This window comes from Nerophis ophidion, linkage group LG01 (assembly GCF_033978795.1).
Source record: "Nerophis ophidion isolate RoL-2023_Sa linkage group LG01, RoL_Noph_v1.0, whole genome shotgun sequence".
Classification (NCBI taxonomy): domain Eukaryota; kingdom Metazoa; phylum Chordata; class Actinopteri; order Syngnathiformes; family Syngnathidae; genus Nerophis; species Nerophis ophidion.
In genome coordinates this window covers 22,520,517-22,543,248 of record NC_084611.1, presented here as the reverse complement: position 1 = coordinate 22,543,248, position 22,732 = coordinate 22,520,517, and the positions used below count along the sequence as shown (strand labels likewise).

Genomic DNA, 22,732 nt, shown 5'->3' with positions numbered 1-22,732 from the left:
CTCGAGGTCGGATGGCTGCGGTGAACACAAAGTATCTCAGAGAGAAGCTCACAGCTCCCTTTTAAACAGCTGCTGCAGGACGACAAATAATCCAATGATGTCTCCGGTAAGATATATATCACAATTTCCCCATCCAAAAACATGCTGGTTGACGTAGAGAAAACCTGTTCGCTTGACCGCTCCTCTTCACAGCAAACAAAGAAACACCGGTTGTGTCTCGGTGCTGAAGACAGCTGCAATCCACCTTTTTCCACCAACAGCATTGTTCTTTATAGTCTCCAATATTAAATGAACAAATTGAAAAGTTTCAGCAACACAGATGTCCAAAATACTGTGTAATTATGCGGTTTAAGCAGACAACTTTTAGCCACAAGTGGTGCCGCACTAATATTTCCTCACAGTCGGTGACGTCACGCGTAATCATTCCGCGACGTTTTCAACAAGAAACTCCCGTGAAATTTAAAATTGCAATTTAGTAAACTAAAAAGGCCGTATTGGCATGTGTTGCAATGTTAATATTTCATCATTGATATATAAACTATCAGACTGCGTGGTCGGTAGTAGTGGGTTTCAGTAGGCCTTTAACTTCGCTGAAATCCTTATTTTCATTTTAATACACACACACGAGCACCCACTGGCAGATATGTAGATCGACGCCAATTTTCCCTCCAATTTTTAATATGTGCGAGCAATCGGCAAAACTCCTTGAGCATTCAGTGGCGCACATGTGAGCGACGGCAGACGTGCACACTGTTATGCGCTTATTTTTTTATTCGATTTTGTGCGCGGCCTAGATTTGCCGTGCGCAGAGGACGCGTGAGCAGTGTGCAATTTCACAGGCGCGTACCTTAGGCCTTTTTTGAGCCAAGGCACATTTTTTGCTTTGAAAAAATGCGGAGGCACACCACCAGCAGAAATCCTTACCAACAGGGGTCTCAAACTCAATTCACCTGGGGGCCACTGGATGAAAATTGCAAGAAAAGAAAATATTGCAGCGTCCCGGAAGAGTTAGTGCTACAAGGGTTTCTGGGTCTTTGTTCTGTTCTGTTTATGTTGTGTTACTGTGAGGAAGTTCTCCCGAAATGTGTTTGTCATTCTGGTTTGGTGTGGGTTCACAGTGTGGTGCATATTTGTAACAGTGTTAAAGTTGTTTATATGGCCACCCTCAGTGTGACCTGCATGGCTGTTGACCAAGTATGCCTTGCATTCACTTGTGCGTGTGAAAAGCCGTAGATATTATGTGACGGGGCCGGCATGCAATGGCAGTGCCTTTAAGGTTTATTGGCGCTCTGTACTTCTCCCTACGTCTGTGTACCACTCCGTACAGAAGCATTTTGAAAAGTCATACATTTTACTTTTTGAAAATGATACCGATAATTTCCGATATTACATTTTAAAACATTTATCGGCCGATAATATCGGCAGTCCGATATTATGGGACATCTCTCCAAATAACGGTTTGAATGGGTCCAGGTTATTGGGGACTGTTATTACTGACGGACAGGTGTCGCGGCGTGACGTAAGAAAACCATTGTCTCCATGGCAACATCTCTGTCGCTTCCAAACATTTGCTGCTTTTCCACGAACGCGGGGTTTGGCAACCCAGAATGTTGAAAGAGCCATTTTGGACCCGAATAACACAACACTGTCAAGCGCCATTCATATAAAACTTGCGGGCCGCACTAACATTAAACTTTCATATTAAGGTGGGGGCCGCGTGTCTGAGACCCCTGCTTAAAAAACAAAACTCAGTTGACGGTAAAAAGTCGTTGTCGCAATTGTTGGATGTGACTTTAAAGCATAACCAAGCATGCATCAATAAAGTTCTTGTTTTAAAGTAGGTGTACTGTCACCACCTGAACACATTACACCCTGACTTATTTGGACTTTTTTTGCTGTTTTCCTGTGTATAGTGTTTTAGTTATTGTATTGAGCTCCTATTTCGGTGGCTTTTCCAGTTTTTTGGTATTTTCCTGTAGTAGTTTCATGTCTTCCTTTGAGCGATATTTCCCGCATCTACTTTGTTTTAGCAGTCAAACATTTTTTGGTTGTCATGTTCGGATTCACATTGTGGACGCTGTTTTTGCTCCAAAGTAAGTCTTTGCTGTCGTCCAACAATCTGTTTTTGTTTACTTTGTAGCCAGTTCAGTTATAGTGTTGTTCTGCATAACCTTCCCTAAGTTTCAATGCCTTTTCTTAGGGGCACTCACCTTTTGTTTATTTTTGGTTTAAGCATTAGACACCTTTTTACCTGCATGCTGCCTCCCGCTGTTTCCGACATCTACAAAGCTATTAGCTACCAGCTGCCACCTACTGATATGGAAGAGTATTACACGAGTTCTAGACCAGTGGTTCTTAACCTTGTTGGACGTACTGAACCCCATTAGTTTCATATGCACATTCATTGAACCCTTCTTAGTGAAAAATTAAATGTTTTTTTTTTTTTAATTCAAGACAAAGTTTTGCGTTTTTGGTAACACTTTAGTATGGAGAACATATTCTAAGTAACAAAGACTTAATTTAGCGGTTTTTGGACACTAGGGGAACATATTGTCATATTCTAAGTAACAAAGACTTAATTTGGAGTTATTTGAAGTGAAGTGAAGTGAAGTGAATTATATTTATATAGCGCTTTTCTCTAGTGACTCAAAGCGCTTTACATAGTGAAATCCAATATCTAAGTTACATTTAAACCAGTGTGGGTGGCACTGGGAGCAGGTGGGTAAAGTGTCTTGCCCAAGGACACAACGGCAGTGACTAGGATGGCGGAAGCGGGAATCGTACCTGCAACCCTCAAGTTGCTGGCACGGCCACTCTACCAACCGAGCTATACCGCCCCGTTGGTTAGGGTTAGGGTTGGGTTAGAGGGTTAGGATTATAATGAGGCCATGCCGAATAAGGCATTAATAAGTTCTTAATAATGACTAGTTAAGAGCCAATATTTTACTAATTTGCATGTTAATAAGCAACTAATTAATGGTGAATATGTCCCCCATTCTAGTGTTACCATGTTTTATTTTACTAGTGCACAAAATGAACCGTACATGAATATCACCTTGTTCAAAGAACAAAACGAACACTAAACTCACACTAGACTGCATGAACTCACAACAAATTACACACCTGCAAATCAGTGTGACTTCTGCAGTTGCCGTATCCGATAGGTAGAAGTTTTTATTGAGACGATGAGTCGGGTGTGTTTTGACCTCTGCCGAACCCCTGAGGCCGACTCACCGAACCCCAGGCACTCAACAACAACGCATCATTGCAGACTATAATTACTGGTTTGCAAAAATTATTTGTAACCCAAATAGGTGAAACTAGATAATCTCCCACGGCACACCAGACTGTATCTCACGGCACACTAGTGTGCCGCGGCACAGTGGTTGAAAAACACTGCCTTAGGGGGAACGTTGCTCGGCGCCTATGACAATATGTAATTATGATTGTAGGTGAATATTTTAACCTGATACATTTTGACACAATGTAAAAGAGAGAAAATATTAAAAGAAATAAAATGGATGCAGCCAATTTAAAGGCCTACTGAAACCCACTACTACCGACCACGCAGTCTGATAGTTTATATATCAATGATGAAATATTAACAATGCAACACATGCCAATACGGCCGGTTTAGTTGACTAAATTGTAGTTTTAAATTTTGCGCGGAAGTATCATGCTAAAACGTCGCTGTATGATGACGTCACGCATTGTAGAGGACATCTTGTTCCAGCACCGTTCCCAGCTATGAGTCGTCTCTTTTCATCGCATAATTCCACAGTATTCTGGACATCTGTGTTGCTGAATCTTTTGCAATTTGTTCAATGAATAATGGAGACGTCAAAGAAGAAAGCTGTAGGTGGGAAGCGGTGTATTGCGGCCGCCTTTAGCAACACAAACGCAGCCGGTGTTTCATTGTTTACATTCCCGAAAGATGACGGTGGAGCTTTACTATGGAACACAGCGGTCAAGCGAACACAGTTGGATTGGACCACACACACAAAGTACAGTGTATTATGCAGCGACCATTTCGAAAGATCGTGTTTCGAAGAGCAGTGTTCCCCAACCTTTTTGTAGCTGCGGACCGGACCGGTCAACGCTTGATAATTTGTCCCGCGGGGGTGGGGGTTATTTTTATTTTTTTTATTTCCCTTTGTCATGAAAAAGGGAGGTTTTTGTCAAGAAAAAGGGAGGGTTTTTTGGGTGGGTGCACTAATTGTAAGTGTATCTTGTGTTTTTTGTGTTGGTTTTAATATATATATATTTTTTTATATAAAAAATAATTACAATTAATAAAAAATTATTCAGCGGCCCGGTACCAATCGAGCTGCGGCCCGGTGGTTGGGGACCACTGTCGAAGAGGGTCCCTTGCCAAGGGCAGGGATGGGCATCGCCACCACCTGTCGACCGGTGCTGAAGAAAGGTGCGGGGCCAACCTTCAGGTTGTACAGGTACGACCATATAATCTCACTAAAACACTAGTAACCCAATAAGCAGATAAGGGGATTTTCCAGAATGATCCTAGTAAATGTGTCTAATAGCATCTGAATCGCTCCCAATGTATAGTCTTTTTTTTTTTTCTAGTCCTTCACTCTCAATATCCTCATCCACGAATCTTTCATCCTCGCTCAAATTAATTGGGAAATCGTCGCTTTCTCGGTCCGAATCGCTCTCGCTGCTGGTGGCCATGATTGTAAACAATGTTCAGATGTGAGGAGCTCCGCAACCCGTGATGTCACGCGCACATCGTCTGCTACTTCCGGTACAGGCAAGGCTTTTTTATCAGCAACAAAAGTTGCGAACTTTATCGTGGATGTTCTCTACTAAATCGTTCCAGCAAAAATATGGCAATATCGCGAAATAATCAGGTATGACACATAGAATGGACCTGCTATCCCTGTTTGAATAAGAAAATCTAATTTCAGTAGGCCTTTTAATGTACATTGTCATTCCACCCTGTAAAAGTTTTTGAAAAACGCATTAAGAAGCCCAGCATTGACAAGCGTATGCAAACTTGTGAGCGCACCTGCAGACATATTCTGTGCCGCTATAATGAGAGGAAATGCGAGTGAGTCAGGCAAACAGACGGGGTAAATGGCTGCCGACGTTACACCAACCTCACTGCATTGTGTCTTTGGAGGAGGGGAAAGAAAGAAGGTTTCGGCGTGTATTCCCCTCACTCTGGAAATGACGCGCATAAATCGGCGGATGAAACTCCCATGACATGGTGTGGAGAACCTCGTTAAAGAGGCCCGTTGTTGGTCCTGCTCTCGTTAGAACATTGCTTAAGTGTTCTCGTCCTTCCAGTCTGTTTTAGGTGCTGACAAAAAAACAAACAATAACCTGAGTGTCCGCTATGACTCGCTGGCAGCTAAGAGCAGAAGCATCTGACACTTTTCACATGCATGTCCTTTTTTTTTTTTTTTTTTTTGAAGGATTCCTCCCTCCTTTTATCACATAGTGGGTCTTCAGATGCTTCTTTTTTGTTGCTCTTTTAGATAGAAATCAGGGAACACATGTTTGCCCTGCAGCTGCGCAAGAAATCACCACTAACCTTGTGTGCTCCTTGTGCTCTGTGCTGATAAACAAAAGGACCCCCGGGCTTGTCGGAATTTAAGGTCAGCCTGCCTCCTGTTTACCTGTTTTCTCTCTTCAAAAGCATCACCGTCCTAAGTAATAAGTGCAAACAATACATTATATGTTTGTATGTCCCAGATCTCTTTGAGACCTTTTGTCCACATTCACTCAGTGCGATGTGGTCCAAATGAGTCCTGAACCACACCCTTCTCTTCCAGGGTTTCCCAAACCATTGGGTCTTAGTTAAATGCTGTAAGGCAGGGGTGTCAAACTCAAACACAAAGTGGGCCAAAATTTTAAACGGAACAAAGCCGCGGGCCAAGGTTGAACAAATTAACCTTTTAATAGGGACCCAAACATGTTTTGCATTAAATATTGAACAAGCAAGGCTTATATAACTTTAGTGAAAAATCCAGTTTCAAATAATAATAACAATAATTAAAATAATATCAATGGCATATCAAATAACATTTTAATAAAAATGTTATGCCTTTTTTTCTATTTGCAATCTTCTGAGGTAAATATAAATTTTTTTCCACAGGCTAATAATAAATTTTAAAATAAAATAATAATGAATGAACCAAACATTCAAGCTTTTAAGTAGCAAGAGAAAACGCATTAATAAAATGTTAATTATTAGTCAGTTTGCTGGAAGTTTCCCGGAAGAGTTAGTGCTGCAAGGGATTTCTGGGTATTTGTTCTGGTGTGTTACTGTGCGGATGTTCACCCGAAATGTGTTTGTCATTCTTGTTTGGTGTGGGTTCACAGTGTGGCGCATATTTGTAACAGTGCTAAAGTTGTTTGTATGGCCACCCTCAGTGTGACCTGTATGGCTGTTGACCAAGTATGCCTTGCATTCACTTGTGTGTGTGTGTGTGTAAAAACCACAAATATTATGTGACACGCTGTTAGTATGGAGGAAAAGCGGACGTGACGACAGGTTGTAGAGAACGCTAAAGGCAGTGCCTTAAATGCACGCCCCCAATATAGTTGTCCAGGTGGAAATCGGTAGAAATTCGGGAGAATGGTTGCCTTTCGGGAGGGGCACTGAACTTCGGGAGTCTACCTGGAAAATTAGGAGGGTTGGCAAGTATGAGTACTAGCAGTGAAAGCGGTGTTACAGCGGCACCCAGCTCTAATGCTAAATTGATATTTCCTCAAGGGCCAAATTAAATTACACGGCGGGCCAGATGTGGCCCGCGGGCCAGAGTTTGACACCCATGCTGTAAGGCAAACCTTTTCCCACCAAATAAACTTGTTCTCGGATCAACGATAACATTTATTTTAATTCAAATTCAGCTTATCTTTGGTTCATGAATATATTAACAAAATATTATATTGTTACGTCTTTCGAATATAATTCTATATCCTGAGGTTCCTCTAATTGGAAATCGCCTACCAACATGTTTGAGAATAAAGACAATCAAGCAGGCACACAAATCTTAACTTCTTGATTGCACATTGTCAAAAAAGATGATATATCTGCCTAAGTTTGGGAAACCCTAGTAGTCCCAAATGGCAATTAACAGTATTTTATGGCTGTCTCGGAGAAATTTGGAGTTGTACGCGTAAATTTCAATGGCTCATAGTACTGTTAATCCAGCCCTTTGTCGAGAAAACGTGGCAAGCAAGTCCTCACCTGTGTGCGCTAGAAGAAAGTACCCTTAGTGTTGCTGCACAAAATCTTTTTGAAAGCCATCCTAAATTCTTTGTTGAAGATGGTGTAGATGACTGGGTTGAGACAAGAGTTGCAGTACCCGATCCAGAAGAAGAATTTAAAGAGCGGGTCTGGGATAGCGCAGGTCTCGGGGCACACTGCCTGCAGGGAGTAGGAGAAGAAGAAGGGGAACCAGCACACCACGAAGACCCCGATGACCACGGCCAGGACGAAAGTGAAGCGCTTCTCTCTGTTGAGCATGGCTTTGCGCCTGGCCGCCCCGGGGTTGGTCTCTCGTCCGGACTTCCTCCCCGGCACCAGGCGAGCTCCCTTTGAAGTGGCGATCATGTTTCTGTATCGCTTGATGGAGCCAGGGGAGTGGATGCCCCCTCCTGCGGGCGACCCCGGCATGCTGGCGCTGCCCCTTCCCCCGCCGTGGCTGGCCTCGCTGTCCGTGCTGGAGATGTCGCCGTTGTTGTTGTCAGATTTCTTGCTCTTTTGCTGCTTGACCTTCTTGGCGGCCGCTTTAGACTTGGCCGGAGAGGCCTGGGGCGCCGGCAGTGGAGCAGCGGGTGGTGCATGGAGCGAAGTATCTAAGGAGCTGGTGACTGGGCTCATGGCTGGAGAAGGGGGTGGAGGTTGGAGGTTATTGGGGTTGGGGCCCTGAGGGGGTTGCGTCTGCCCTCCTGAAGGAGACGGTGTAATGGCGAGGGTGGGGGGTCTGTCATTGTACATTTTCTTAGGGGAAGACTGTTTTTCGTCCTTGTTCTCCCTGCCGTTGGCTTGTAAGTGACGCTTGGCTTGACCCGGCGTGGCGCCGCCGACACCCTCCTTGCGAGGCTCCCCAGGGGGGCACCGCGTTCTCTGCTTCGCAATTTGGTAGATTCTCACGTAGACAAGGATCATGATGAGGCAGGGAGCGAAGAAGGAACCGATGGTGGAGTAAAGAATGTACCAGCGCTCGTCGTTGAGCTGGCACTGAGGACCCCTCTCACTCGCCAGGTCGCCTCCCTCGCTCTTATTGAGGGACAGCAGGGGAGGGAAGGAAATAATGGCGGAGATGAACCACACCACCACGATGGCAGCTTTGATGCGCCTGGGAGTCCGCTGGCGACCGTAGGTCACTCTGGAGATGGACAGGTAGCGGTCCAGAGAGATGGCGCACAGGTGCACGATGGACGAGGTGCAGAAGAGCACATCCAAGGCCAGGTAGATCTCGCACCACAGAGACTTGAAGTACCAGTAGCCCAGAAGTTCATTGGCCAGAGAGAAGGGGATGATGAGCGTGGCCACCAAGATGTCGGCGGCGGCCAGTGACACCAAGAAAAGGTTTTGGGGACCTTGCAGGGCGCGGCTGGTCAGGACGGCGATGATGACCAGCACGTTCCCCACGATGGTGAAGAGCACCATCAGGGTGATGGCGGTGGCGAAGGCCGCCGTGGCTTCGGGGGAGTAGGGCGCCTGCTTGAGGACGCTCTGGTTGCAGGGGACGGAGGCGCCGCTCACATTCCAGCCGTTTAGCTCCAGAGAGCAGCCGCCCTCTGGCACCGAGCCCATACTTGGGTCACCTCTCCTGGGGTCCTTACGGATAAAAACGGGACAAGCGGTAGTAAATGGATGGATGATCACTTCTTATTTCTATTTGATCTCATCCATGCACAGTGAATTATCATTTATGTACCTCTGTTGTGTCTGCTGCTTCCTCCCAACGTTAGCTCCCTTGCATCCTCCACGACGGTGCTTCCAATTCCATTATAAGCCGGCAAAAACACTTGTGGGGTTCTCTTCTCGCGTCAGGACACGGTTCAACGCCTTTTAATTACAAAAAAAAAAAAGAAAAAAAGAGCCGGGACTCCATAAAAACACAGAAAGCTTGGACTCCATAAAAAAAAAAAAAAAAATGGCTGTGACATTGCACAGTTTGTCAAAGTGCGCGACTCCAACTTGTCCCAGCTCGTAAACACTCGCGATCATTCAAACTGTCAAGAAGTGGGTGAGAAAAGGGAGGAGAGGATTGTCACATTTTCTCTGCGCGTCTTCGCTGGTAAACGCGCCTTGTTCGGTGCGCGCAAAAGTCCGCGAAGCTCATCGTTGGACAATATTTATTTAGCGCGTGTCTTCCCGTGAGCACCTTCTTCCCGCGTCTGCCGCGGCCACGTCAAACAAAGCAAACCCACGCACACGCAGTCAATGGTCGGCCCGTTCCTCGGCGCGGAGCTGGAGCTGGAGCGGCTCCTGTGGAAAACATCAGCAGCCTCTGAGGCGCATCTTCACTTGAGGAGTGGACTTGGGTCTGGGTTCCTCCCCTCCCCCCCCCCCCACCCCCTCCCATCTCTTGCCCCCCCCCCCCCCCCCTCTCCACTACCGCTCTCTCCAGTGCCCCGTTTCAGACTCAGTGACGTCACGGTGGAACTGTAGGCGTCACGGGATCTGATTCTACCCCACTAAATCTATCTATCTATCTATCTATCCATCTATCCATCTATCTATCTATCTATCTATCTATCTATCTATCTATCTATCTATCTATCTATCTATCTATCTATCTATCTATCTATCTATCTATCTACCCATCCATCTCTCTCTCTCTCTCTCTCTCTCTCAGTCTGTCCGTCTGTCTGTCCGTCTGTCTGTCGATCCGTCCATCCAGCCATCCTTCTATCTATCTATCCATCTATCCATCTATCTATCTATCTATCTATCTATCTATCTATCTATCTATCTATCTATCTATCTATCTATCTATCTATCTATCTCTCTCTGTCTGTCTGTCGGTCCGTCCGTCCTTCCATCTATCTATCTATCTATCTATCTATCTATCTATCTATCTATCTATCTATCTATCTATCTATCTATCTATCTATCTATCTATCTATCTATCTATCTATCTATCTATCTATCTATCTATCTATCTATCTATCTATCTATCTATCCATCTCTCTCTGTCTGTCTGTCTGTCGGTCCGTCCGTCCTTCCATCTATCTATCTATCTATCTATCTATCTATCTATCTATCTATCTATCTATCTATCTATCTATCTATCTATCTATCTATCTATCTATCTATCGATCTATCTATCTATCTATCTATCTATCTATCTATCTTTCTCTCTCTCTCTCTGTCCATCCATCCATCCATCCTTCTATCCATCTATCTATCTATCTATCTATCTATCTATCTATCTATCTACCCATCCAGCTCTCTCTCTCTCTCCATCCATCCAACCATCTATCTATCTATCTATCTATCTATCTATCTATCTATCTATCTATCTATCTATCTATCTATCTATCTATCTATCTATCTATCTATCTATCTATCTATCTATCCATCCATCCATCCATCCATCCATCCATCCATCCATCCATCCATCCATCCATCCATCCATCCATCCATCCATCCATCCATCCATCCATCCATCCATCTATCTATCTATCTATCTATCTATCTATCTATCTATCTATCTATCTATCTATCTATCTATCTATCTATCTATCTATCTATCTATCTATCTATCTATCTATCTATCTATCATCCATCTATCTATCATCCATCTCTCTCTCTCTCTATCCATCCAACCATCCATCCATCCATTTATCTATCTATCTATCTATCTATCTATCTATCTATCTATCTATCTATCTATCTATCTATCTATCTATCTATCTATCTATCTATCCATTTTTTCTGTGGTTTATCCGTTATACAGTGCGCAATACCGGGGTAGAGAGGAATATGCGTTAGGTCTGGAAAAAACACAGATGCTATATCATCCCTACAAGCCTGTTTATGGGGATCGCGTGGCGCAGTTGGGAGAGTGGCAGCCTGAGGGTTCCCCGGTTTGATCCCCACCTTCTACCAACCTAGTCACGTCGGTTGTGGTCCTGAGCAAGACACTTCACCCTTGCTACTGATGGGTCGTGGTTAGCGCCTTGCATAGCAGCTCCCTCCATCAGTGTGTGTGAATGGGTGAATGTGGAAATAGTGTCAAAGCGCATTGAGTACCGTATTTTTTGGACTATAAGTCGCAGTTTTTTTTCATAGTTTGGCCGCGGGTGCGACTTACACTCAGGAGCGACTTATGTGTGAAATGATTAACACATTACCGTAAAGTATCAAATAATATTATTTAGCTCATTCACGTAAGACACTAGACGTACAAGATTTCATCGGATTTATCGATTAGGAGTGACAGATTGTTTGGTAAACGTATAGCATGTTCTATATGTTATAGTTATTTCAATGACTCTTACCATAATATGTTACGTTAACATACCAGGCACCTACTCAGTTGGTTATTTATGCGCCATATAACGTACACTATTTTCACTAAGTATCGCTTCAGAAAACACTGGGCTTTCCCAATAGCACCATAATGACCAACAATAAAATACAATAGCAGGGTAGGCCTAAGTGTTCATTAAAAACAAGGCAGATTTAAAAAAAAATGTTTTAACAAGTATATCAAATATTTTACGCCATTGTTTGAACAGTAACACCGTGTTTGAATATTAAGTAAAGTGTAACGGCTGCGTGGTGTGGCATAGCGATGCCAGGTTTGTTCTTCCAAGGATGCGTCGGCAAGAACACAGCAAAGGTAAGATATAATGTATTTATTTAACTAATAGAGGGCTAAGGAACAACACACTGGAGCTAAACAGAAAAAGCAGACAAATGGTGCTAGCATGGAGGCTGGGAATAATAAACGGAAAAACACTAAACTCGGCACGAAGGCACACAAAAGGGAAAACAAACCAATAGCATGAGAACTAGAATAAAACAAAGGGGTAGCGTGTAAGCTAGCAAGAATATACATACGAAGCAGTCGTCACTTGTCGCGCGAAGGCAAGTTTAGGAACGCAGAATGAAGAACGAAAAGGGGCGAGCTTAAATAAGGTGATGATCCGACCATCGGATCACAACATAAAGTACTCCTTTGATGTAACACCAGTGGTTCGCATACTGCAGATTGAGAATCCCTGGACGAGCGCAACCGGCGTGGGGTTAAAAATGAACTTCCAGGATAGTTTTGTGCATAAAAGAGTTGAACTTTTCACCAAGAGTATTGTTTTGCATGCTTTTCATCGCTGCCATCCATCATCCATGCTTCTGAAAAGGACCTTGCTGTGAGAATAATGTCCGTCTCTGCGCATTTATAGCCTTTGCTTTTCTTCGCTTCGCAGCCATTTAGGGCCATCACGCGTCTTTTAATGGCCAAGGACAAACATGTTCACTCTTGTTTTATATGCCATACTTTCACTTGTACACATGTATCCTACCTCCAGGCTCTATATTTCATGTGATTTCTCATGGATCTTATGAACAGGCAGTTTGTTTGTGTCTCCTTGGGACGCCGCGAGAGTGGGACCTCCCAATATATATATATATATAAAAAAATGAAGTCTCCTTTATGAAGAATGCCTCCCTTCATTTATGGCTGTGCTTATTTGTCAGTGATACCTACCTCGCTATAAATCATGGGATATGCTCTGTACTTTTGTGGACTGGTCACATTTTTTACATGACAAAACATTATTCTGCAAAAGGAATCGTAAGTACGTAAATTATATGCAACCAACTCACAGTTTTTCTAGTCAAAGTATTGAAATTAAACTAGAGTAGTCAATGTATAGCTTTTAAAACCTACTATGCACTAGGGTTGTACGGTATTCTGGTACTAGTATAGTACCGCGATACTAATGAATCATATTCGGTACTACACCGCCTCTAAAAAGTACCGGTACCCGTCCCTCCTTTATTTTAACAGGCATGAATGCACCTCGTCATGTCGCGACATTGTTGGTTTTTACAAGCAGGGGAGCATGTTCGGCAATGCACAATCATGGAGTACTTACAAGCAGACACAGTGTGTAGTAGAGATGCGTGGAAAGGCAATTATATCATCCGCAACCGCATCACTAAAGTCGTCATCAACCCGGCATCCGCCCGAACCAACATTTTATCAACACCGCAACCGCCCGCCACCCGCCTGGTTTATATATCAGGGGTCGGCAGCCTTTACCACTCATAGATGTAATTTGACCCGTTTCACAGAGTATAGAAGACAATGGGAACCGCAAACATTCTCGCGACTTTTTGCTGGTGCTTATCCAGATGACGAGAATAAAGGTGTGCTATGAAGGCATTTTGATTGATTGATTGATTGATTGATACTTTTATTAGTAGATTGCACAGTTCAGTACATATTCCGTACAATTGACCACTAAATGGTAACACCCGAATAAGTTTTTCAACTTGTTTAAGTCGGGGTCCACGTTAATCAATTAATGGTACAAATATATACTATCAGCATAATACAGTCATCACACAAGTTAATCATCATAATATATACATTGAATTATTTACATTATTTACAATCCGGGGGGTGGGATGAGGAGCTTTGGTTGATATCAGTACTTCAGTCATCAACAATTGCATCAACAGAGAAATGTGGACATAGAAACAGTGTAGGTCTTATTTAGTAGGATATGTACAGCCAGCAGAGAACATAGTGAGTTCACATACCATAAGAACAAGTATATACATTAGAAGTACATTTGAGTTGTTTATAATCCGGGGAAATGGAATGTGAATGGAGGAGGGTATTGCCTTTGACACTTTCATCAACATTTACAAACTGTTTGCCAGTCCAGCAACATGTTGTGTGCCGCTTCCGCAGAAACACGTACAAGATTGAAACGCAATACTGGGTGACACAGAGTACACTGATGGTTGTGATATAAACAATTCTAACACTCTTACTAATAAGCGCCACACTGTGAAGCCACACCAAACAAGAATGACAAACACATTTCGGGAGAACATCCTCACAGTAACACAACATAAACGCAACACAACAAATACCCAGGATCCTTTGCATCCATGGCTCTCCTGAATATATTTTACACCCCCGTGCCCCCAACCCCGCCCACCTTACCAACACACAGGGGGTGGGGGGTGGGGGGCGGGGTTTGGGTGTATAATATAGTCATCCGCAAACCGCGCATCTCTAGTGTGTAGACAGAAAAAGGGAGAACGGATGCATTTTGGCTTAAAAACTAACGATAAAGCTGAAGTTATAACACTAAAATGCCCTCAGGAAGAGGTGCTTTAAGACATGGCTAGCTAGCTAGCGGTTAATGTCCAGCCCCAGCCGGCAGTGTTTTAGCTACAGTGGGGCAAAAAATTATTTAGTCAGCCACCGATTGTGCAAGTTCTCCCACTTAAAATGATGTCAGAGGTCTGTAATTTTCATCATAGGTACACTTCAACTGTGAGAGACAGAATGTGGGGAAAAAAAACAGGAATTCACATTGTAGGAATTTTAAAGAATTTATTTGTAAACTATGGTGGAAAATAAGTATTTGGTCAACCATTTAAAGCTCTCACTGATGGAAGGAGGTTTTGGTTCAAAATCTCACGATACATGGCCCCATTCATTCTTTCTATTTTGGTTTCATCTGACCACATGACATTCTCCCAATCCTCTGCTGTATCATCCATGTATCCATTTTGGTATAAACTCAACTTGTGGTGTTTGGAGGAAGAAGAATACTGAGTTGCATCCCAAGAACACCATAACTACTGTGAAGCATGGGGGTGGAAACATCATGCTTTGGGGCTGTTTTTCTGCTAAGGGGACAGGACGATTGATCCGCGTTAAGGCCACTTCACTATGACAATGTGCAAATTGGTGACTATTTAATGTGAACATCATTATTATCTTCAAAGATTCTATTTTGTCAATTTTTCCATACATGCAAAACATAAGAAAGAATGGAGATACCGCTCGTGCTCCTCCACCTTCCTCATGAGGACGCTCCACTTCAGGTTTGGAGGAGACATGCTTGGCCACTCTATCCCCTTCCCCTTCAGCCGCGTCAGGACACTTGTCATCCTGAAGGTGTGCCTGGGTTCAGTTTCCCAGGAGAAGGATCATGGTCTGCTTCACCACATCACAAGTCTTGTTGGAATTAATGTTTCTGTGTCGGCAGCATGTATGCATTATGATTGGAAAACCACTTTTACCTTAGTACTCACTCAGCCAGCTGTTCAGACAATAACGGCTGTGTGTTGTGTTCTTTTTTGTGGACAGTATATCTTTATAGAAGCTGTACACTGACTTCTCTAAATTATGTTCAGGTTTAATTTCAATACTACATAAGGGAAGGGATTCATATGGCCCCCTTCCTGAGTGGATCTCAAGTGAGAGGAAGGTGGGGGGTTAGTCATTTTATATATATATATATATATGTCTTGATTGGATTATCCAGAGAATAGTGCTCGATACCGTGGTAGAGCGCAATATGTAGGTGTGGGAAAAAATCACAAGACTACTTCATCAGATGAAGTAGTCTTGTGATTTTTTCCCACACCTACATATATATATATATATATATATATATATATACACATTAGGTCAGGAATAAACACAGGGGCAATATCATCCCTACAAGCCTGTTTCGCAGATTTTATAATATTAACAATAATAAAATCCCCTGACGAGCAGGGAAACCTGCGAAACAGGCTTGTAGAGATGATATTGCCCCTGTGTTTTTTCCTGACCTAATGTGTATATATATATATATATATATATATATATATATATATATATACATATATCATATATATATATATATATCTTATATTTGTATACATATACTGTAAACACACACACACACACACACATGTATGTATATAATGTATATATATATATATTTTTATATATATATATATATATATATATATATATATATATATATATATATATATATATATATATATATACATACATATATATATATGACATCCATTGCTTTCGGTTCCTCCTGAGGAAGGGGATGGGGGGGGGTTGCCCACATATGCGGTCCTCTCCAAGGTTTCTCATAGTCATCATTGTCACCGACGTCCCACTGGGTGTGAGTTTTCCTTGCCCTTTTGTGGGCTCTACCGAGGATGTCGTGGTTTGTGTTGTGGTTTGTGCAGCCCTTTGAGACACTAGCGATTTAAGGTTATATAAATAATCATTGATTGATTGATTGATTGATATACACATATATATATATATATATATATATATATATATATATATTTATATATTTATAAAAAAAAATATATATATATATATAATAATGCCTATCCTTTCCATCCTTTGTAACTGAGCTACTATGTTGAGCAATTTCCCTTGTTTGTAAAGTTTATCTAAGTATAAGTTTAAATTTAATTTTGCAATGCAGTCTGTGTAAAATGATGGAAAGCGCCACTCTACATTGTGGTAAAAGTTGGAATTCCCACAAAGCACATTTTTTAAATATTTTGTCTGGCAGCTTAAGTGGATAATAAGTGGAATTTGTCACGTTTCATGTGTCAGGTAAACCGTTACAAATGGCATGCTGATCCCTTCCTGCTGTATTTTCTCTTGAGAATATATGCAGTAAATGTACTTGTTTTGAGATACATGAAGTGCTGATGTGTTCCTTGATACCAGGCGTCTCAAACTCGTTTTCATTGAGGGCCAATTCGCAGTTATGGTTTCCCTCAGAGGGCTTTAACAGTGAATAATATACAGTATGAATATAAATGTGTATATGTAAAACATGTGTATAATTGTCTGTCTTTTTTTGTTTACGTACACTGTACAAAAACAAACCTTTAGACTGTACTGTATAAAACTGGCAGCTGGGTAGCCACAATTTTACCGTAATATTTGTAAGTTTTTAAAAACTATTTTTTTTAGCATATAAAATGAAAAAATACATGCAATTAAATTAAAAGGAATGGAAAAACGGCACCACTGTTTTTTTGACGTAAGAATTCATGCAAGTTTTTTATGCCGTAAAACCTACGGTTGTTGTGTTTTATAGTGGATTTTTACTCCATATTGAAAGTGGATTTTAATGTAAAAAAAAATTTTACTGTAAAATTTTGACATGAACAGTTTGTTTGATTACTTGCTTTGAAATCATAAGTCAAGCAGATATTTAAGTATTTGTCTTTATTTGAACAATAACATTGTTTTGAAATGTATGATGATACAATATTTTGTTTTATTATGAGAGATGATTAAAGTGTAAATATGTGTAATTGTATGCAGTACATTTATTTTTGGAATACATTTATTAAGAAATAAGGCACTTTATTTACACATCATTATGATCCGCTGCCCGGATCATTTTTGTTTAGTTTTTGATTCCCTCACTTCCTGTTTTGAACACCCTTGGGTTTGTTTTTTAAGTTGCCATGACTGCAGATTGTTTTCACCTGCCTCTGATTAGTGTTCGGGACGCTCGTGGACAATAATCAGAGACTTACTTATTCCCGCTGTTCTCCACACTCTCAATCAATCAATCTAGCAAAGTTTATTTGTATAGCCCTAAATCACAAGTGTCTCAAAGGGCTGCGCAAGCCACGATGACATCCTCGGCTCAGATCCCACATCATGGCAAGGAAAAACTCAACCCAATGGACTACAATGAGAAACCTCGGAAGGGACCGCAGATGTGGGGACCAGTGCAATGGACGTGGAGTGGATCCAATTAATAGTGTGAGAGTCCAGTCCATTGTAAATTTATATAATAGTGCCCCCCTCTGCCCCCCTCTCCTTGTGGAGAGGGGGGCAGAGCAGAAAAAAGACAGCCGATCAACTGGTCAAAAAGGGGGGGTCTATTTAAAGGAAAGAGTATACAAATGAGTTTTAAGATGGGACTTAAATGTTTCTACCGTATTTCCTTGAATTGCCGGCGGGGCGCTAAATATTTGAAAACCTCTTCTCACTCCTGCGCTTACCAAAGGCATGCGGTAAAAGTAAGCATGCGCTAATTATTTTAAAACCTCTTCTCACTACGGCACTTACCAAAGGCATGCAGTAGAAATTTGAGTGTGATATAAGGATGCCATCATGAACAGCACATTTAATAAAAAAAAACTTTATTATGGTCTTACCTTTACTTATAAATATAGTCCATGCCAGCTCCTTCTGATCAAAAGCATCGATAACTTGTTTATAGAAGTCTTCCTTATCTTTCTTCAGTTTTAAAAGTCTCTCTGTCTCGATGGAGATCTCCCTTTATTACCTCCTCCAGCACACATCACCTCACTCATTTCACTTCTTCTGCAGCCGAGTAGTCGCAAGAAAGATCACTAGCGCCCTCTACCACCAGGAGGCAGGAGTCATTTAATGACTCATATTTGACAGACGCAGCTACGGTATTGTGACGGTCTCAAGCCGTCGTCTTGCGGGTTCCCAGGGCCACCAAGGAAGGACATGGCTTGAGCAGTTTGACCTTGTTTATTTTTCAATGAAACCTCAGTCCAGGTCGCTCTTCCGCTCCTCCTCTCCCCTCGCTCGCGACCGTCGGCTCAACAGGTCGATTAATAAAACATAGCTGCTTACTGTTCTTTTTAACATACCAGTATTCAATACCTTGGACCTTAAATCCTACTGAATAGCTCTTAATCTTCTTCCCTTTATGCGATTTCAAATTACCGGAATTGAAATCAGCCTCCTCCATTTTGAAAATGATGACAGGGGAAGTGTCATTAGTTTGACCAGGCGGTAATATTAAGCATGCGCTAATTATTTTGCCAAGCGAGTTTGACCCTGCAGTAATTCAGGGCAGGCGCATACTATATGCCCTGCGGCAATTCAAGGAAATACGGTATGCTTTTCCACACTCAGTCTGGTTTCCTTGTTTGCTTCCATGCAACACGTTACGTCTAAGTATTCTTGATCCCTGAGCTAAGCTTTACCATTTGTTTTCTGGTATGCTTAGCTTTCTTGTTAGCTATTCCGTTAGCTTCCCGTGCTATAGGCACACTTGTCTTGTTTATTCGTGTATCCAGTCTGATTTATTGGACATTCAATTATTGTCCTATCTGCATATTGCCTCCGGAGTTTTCATCTGCATCCTAGGAGAACAACCCACGCAGAAACATGCGACCCAACCGTAACACACATATTATTATTTTGATACGGCGGGCCAGATTTGGCCCCCGGGCCTTGAGTTTGATACCTATGCTCCATAAAAAACTTTGGATGAAAGTACAGCATTAGAGGTTCTGACTTAACTCTTAGGTATTTGTTAAAGTTTGGGGAGCCTTTTCCAGGTTTGAGAGCAGACTGGAGCAGTGTTTTTCAACCTTTTTTGAGCCAAGGCACATTTTTTGCTTAGAAAAAATGCGCAGGCACACCACCAGCAGAAATAATTAAAAAATGAAACTCGGTTGACAGTAAAAAGTCTTAAACAAGCATGCATCTGTGACTTATTTGGAGTTTTTTGCTGTTTTCCTGTGTGTAGTCTTTTAGTTCTTGTCTTGCGCTGCTATTTTGGTGGCTTTTCCTGTTTTGCTGGTATTTTCCTGTAGCAGCTTCATGTCTTCCTTTGAACGATATTTCCCGCATCTACTTTTTTTTAGCAATCAAGACTATTTCAGTTGTTTTATCCTTCTTTGTGGGGACATTGTTGATTGTCATTTCATGTTTGTATGTACATTGTGGACGTCATCTTTGCTCCACAGTAAGTCTTTGCTGTCGTCCAGAATTCTGTTTTTGTTTACTTTGTAGCCAGTTCAGTTTTAGTTTTGTTCTGCATCGCCTTCCCTCAGCTTCAACGCCTTTTCTTTGGGGCGCTCACCTTTTGTTTATTTTCGGTCTAAGCATAAGACACCTTTTTACCTTCACGCTGCCTCCCCTGTTTCCGACATCTACAAAGCAATTAGCTACCAGTTGCCACCTACTGATATGAAAGAGAATTACATGGTTACTCTGCCGAGCGCTAGACAGCACCGACACTCAACAACAACACATAATTAAACGACTGATAAGAAAACGAACTGTATTGTGTTTAGTGGTACAAGGACAAATTGTGAAGCAAAATTTAAATGTATTCAAGTGGAAATTGATATGAAACCAAATTCTTGAGACTAATAATTGATCATAAATTATCTTGGAAACAGCATATTGAATATATAAAGGGAAAAATATCCAAATCCTTTGCTATTCTTAACAAAGTAAGACACATGCTGATTAAGAAATGTCTGCATATGTTATATTATTATTATGACTATTATTTTTTTTTTCCCAGGAAGAACCTACCAATCCATTATTTACAAGTTGTAATGTGTTGAAATTTTCACATGTGTTTTTAAAAACAATGGAAATTATGTTTCGAGTAAAGAACAACAGCCTTCCAGCTGGTATTCTTAGGTTAATTAAATTAAGAGGAGAAAACTATAATTTATGGGCGATATTGATTTTCAAAAAAGGTAAAGTAAGAACGAATATAAAATACAAATGTATTTCAGTTATAGGAGTTAAATGGTGGAACAAACTCAGTGATGAATTAAGAAAGCCTTGAAAGATGGACTAATGAAAAATTACTTTCATCCCATTGATTTTGTGAATGTTGATGTTGCAAGTAATCTAATTTTCAGTAAATGTATAGGATAGGCAAATATAAGCCATGGCTTCAGACTATTCCTTTTTCGGTCATTCTGTTTCTTTTCTTTTTGTGTGTGAATGTGTATGATTGTCATACTTGCCAACCTTGAGACCTCTGATTTCGGGAGGTGGGGGTTGGGAGTTAGGGGCATGGTTGGGGTGGGGCGGAGGCGTGTTGGTGGCGTGGTTGGGGCAGGGGGCGTGGTTAAGAGGGGAGTATAATTCACCAACTCGAGTATTTCATATATATTTCATATATATATGTATAAATATATATATATACATATATGTATGAAATACTTGACTTTCAATGAATTCTAGCTATATATATCTATTTTATTATATATATATATATATATATATATATATATATATATATATAAATACAATAAATAGTTGAATTTCAGACGGCACCTATCAAATACACAGTAATAAAAACACAGTTATTCTACTAAATGTACTGTGCTTGCTGGTTATAAAAAAAAAAAACAACAACACTTACTTTCACTATTTGAGTAACCTTTGTTCTGCCATTTGCGTACTGGCGAGAGTCACTTGCCGTCAGGTGCACAACACCACATAAATCGTTGGCCAATCAAAAAGCAACCCCATAACGCTATAGGCAACTTTCACCAGGAGATGGCGACAGACAACATAGAATCACTCTATTACAGACGGCGTCGCCATGGCTGTAACTTCCTCGTTCTTCTGCTTCGTCTCCTTGTGTGTGCAATTTTTTTATAAAAATCCATAGATGTTGTAACTTGATTGGGAAAGCGGGCGTGAAAACAGGCTGTCCCCACTCAGGTCCGCATAGAGCTCGAGGGGCGTGGCCTCCAGCTCCGCTGAATTTCGGGAGATTTTCGGGAGAAAATTTCTCCCGGGAGGTTTTCGGGGGAGGCGCTGAATTTCGGGAGTCTCCCGGAAAATCCAGGAGTGTTGGCAAGTATGATGATTGTTAGTATGTACAATCTGTGCTGGTAAATTGATCACAAAAAATGGTTGATTATATGACCGAAATAAACTCATTTTATTCATTCATTCATTCATACTGTACATAATTTACAGACTATAATTACTGGTTTGCAAAAAATATTTTTAAACCAAATAGCTGAAATTAGATAATCTCCCACGGCACACTGTTTGCCGCAGCACAGTGGTTGAAAAACACTGGACTCGAGGAATGGACCTACCTATTTCAGTGCCTGTGTAATTGAACCACGTTACCTCCGACTTGGTGCCCTGCGAACGCTATAGACACATAAGGCACTTGTGGCTCTCTGTGCTCATGCATTTTCATCATTACTTGACTCCCGTTAGAATCCCTATGCATTATGCACCCCGCAGCACCCCCGCCATGCCTCATCCTCGCCCCACCACCAGCCCTAAAAAGCACCCCTCGCATCATCCCGGGGTCAAGTATGTGATTGCACATTCAACAAGTCTGCTTGCGTCATGGCCCTAAAACCAAGCCGAACGGTGCTGTGAGTTTGTGTTGTGCCAGAGCGCGTAGGTTGCCTGTGCGACATAAACACACACTAAGCTTCCTACGCATCCAAACACCTCATGAATGGTCCGTGGGTAGGAGGTCCTGTTTGTTTGCTAGAGCTCCCACCCTGCACACATTATTCATTAAATTAAAGAGAAGCCCTCCTGTGGAATGGCAGCTGGAGGCCCTGTTGAAGTAGGCTCCGATAATGGTTATTCATTCCCCCCCTCTCCATGCTACACATTCTGGCTCAAAGCTTTTAAAGCGCCGAGCGCACTCCAGTGACGTTTCTCATGGGTGGATTTGCCTTCGGCGAAATATTACACCAAAGTAACAGCAGTCAATGCACAATTCCCCGCTACTCAGGAGCCCTATTAGACCTAGACTTAGACTTAGACTTCCTTTTTATTGTCATTCAAGTTTTAACTTTACAGTACAGATGAGAACAACATTTCATTGCATTTGCTCGTTGTAGTGCAGGATAAAAGAGAAATAAGGTGCAGATATGCAGTGGGGCAAAAAAGTATTTAGTCAGCCAGCGATTGTGCAAGTTCTCCCACCTAAAATGTTG

The 22,732-nt window shown here is 41.8% G+C and overlaps 1 protein-coding gene across 1 annotated transcript; it reads right to left on the bottom strand.

Moving 5' to 3' along the window:
- Positions 1–2,606: 2,606 nt before the first annotated feature.
- On the bottom strand, positions 2,607–9,477 carry adra2b (adrenoceptor alpha 2B). Its single transcript, XM_061898592.1, has 2 exons — positions 8,916–9,477; positions 2,607–8,815 (listed from the first exon to the last, which is right to left on the bottom strand). The coding sequence occupies exon 2, from the start codon at positions 8,789–8,791 to the stop codon at positions 7,226–7,228; it is 1,566 nt and encodes a 521-aa protein (XP_061754576.1). The 5' UTR covers positions 8,792–8,815; positions 8,916–9,477; the 3' UTR covers positions 2,607–7,225.
- Between the last annotated feature and the right edge of the window lie 13,255 nt (positions 9,478–22,732).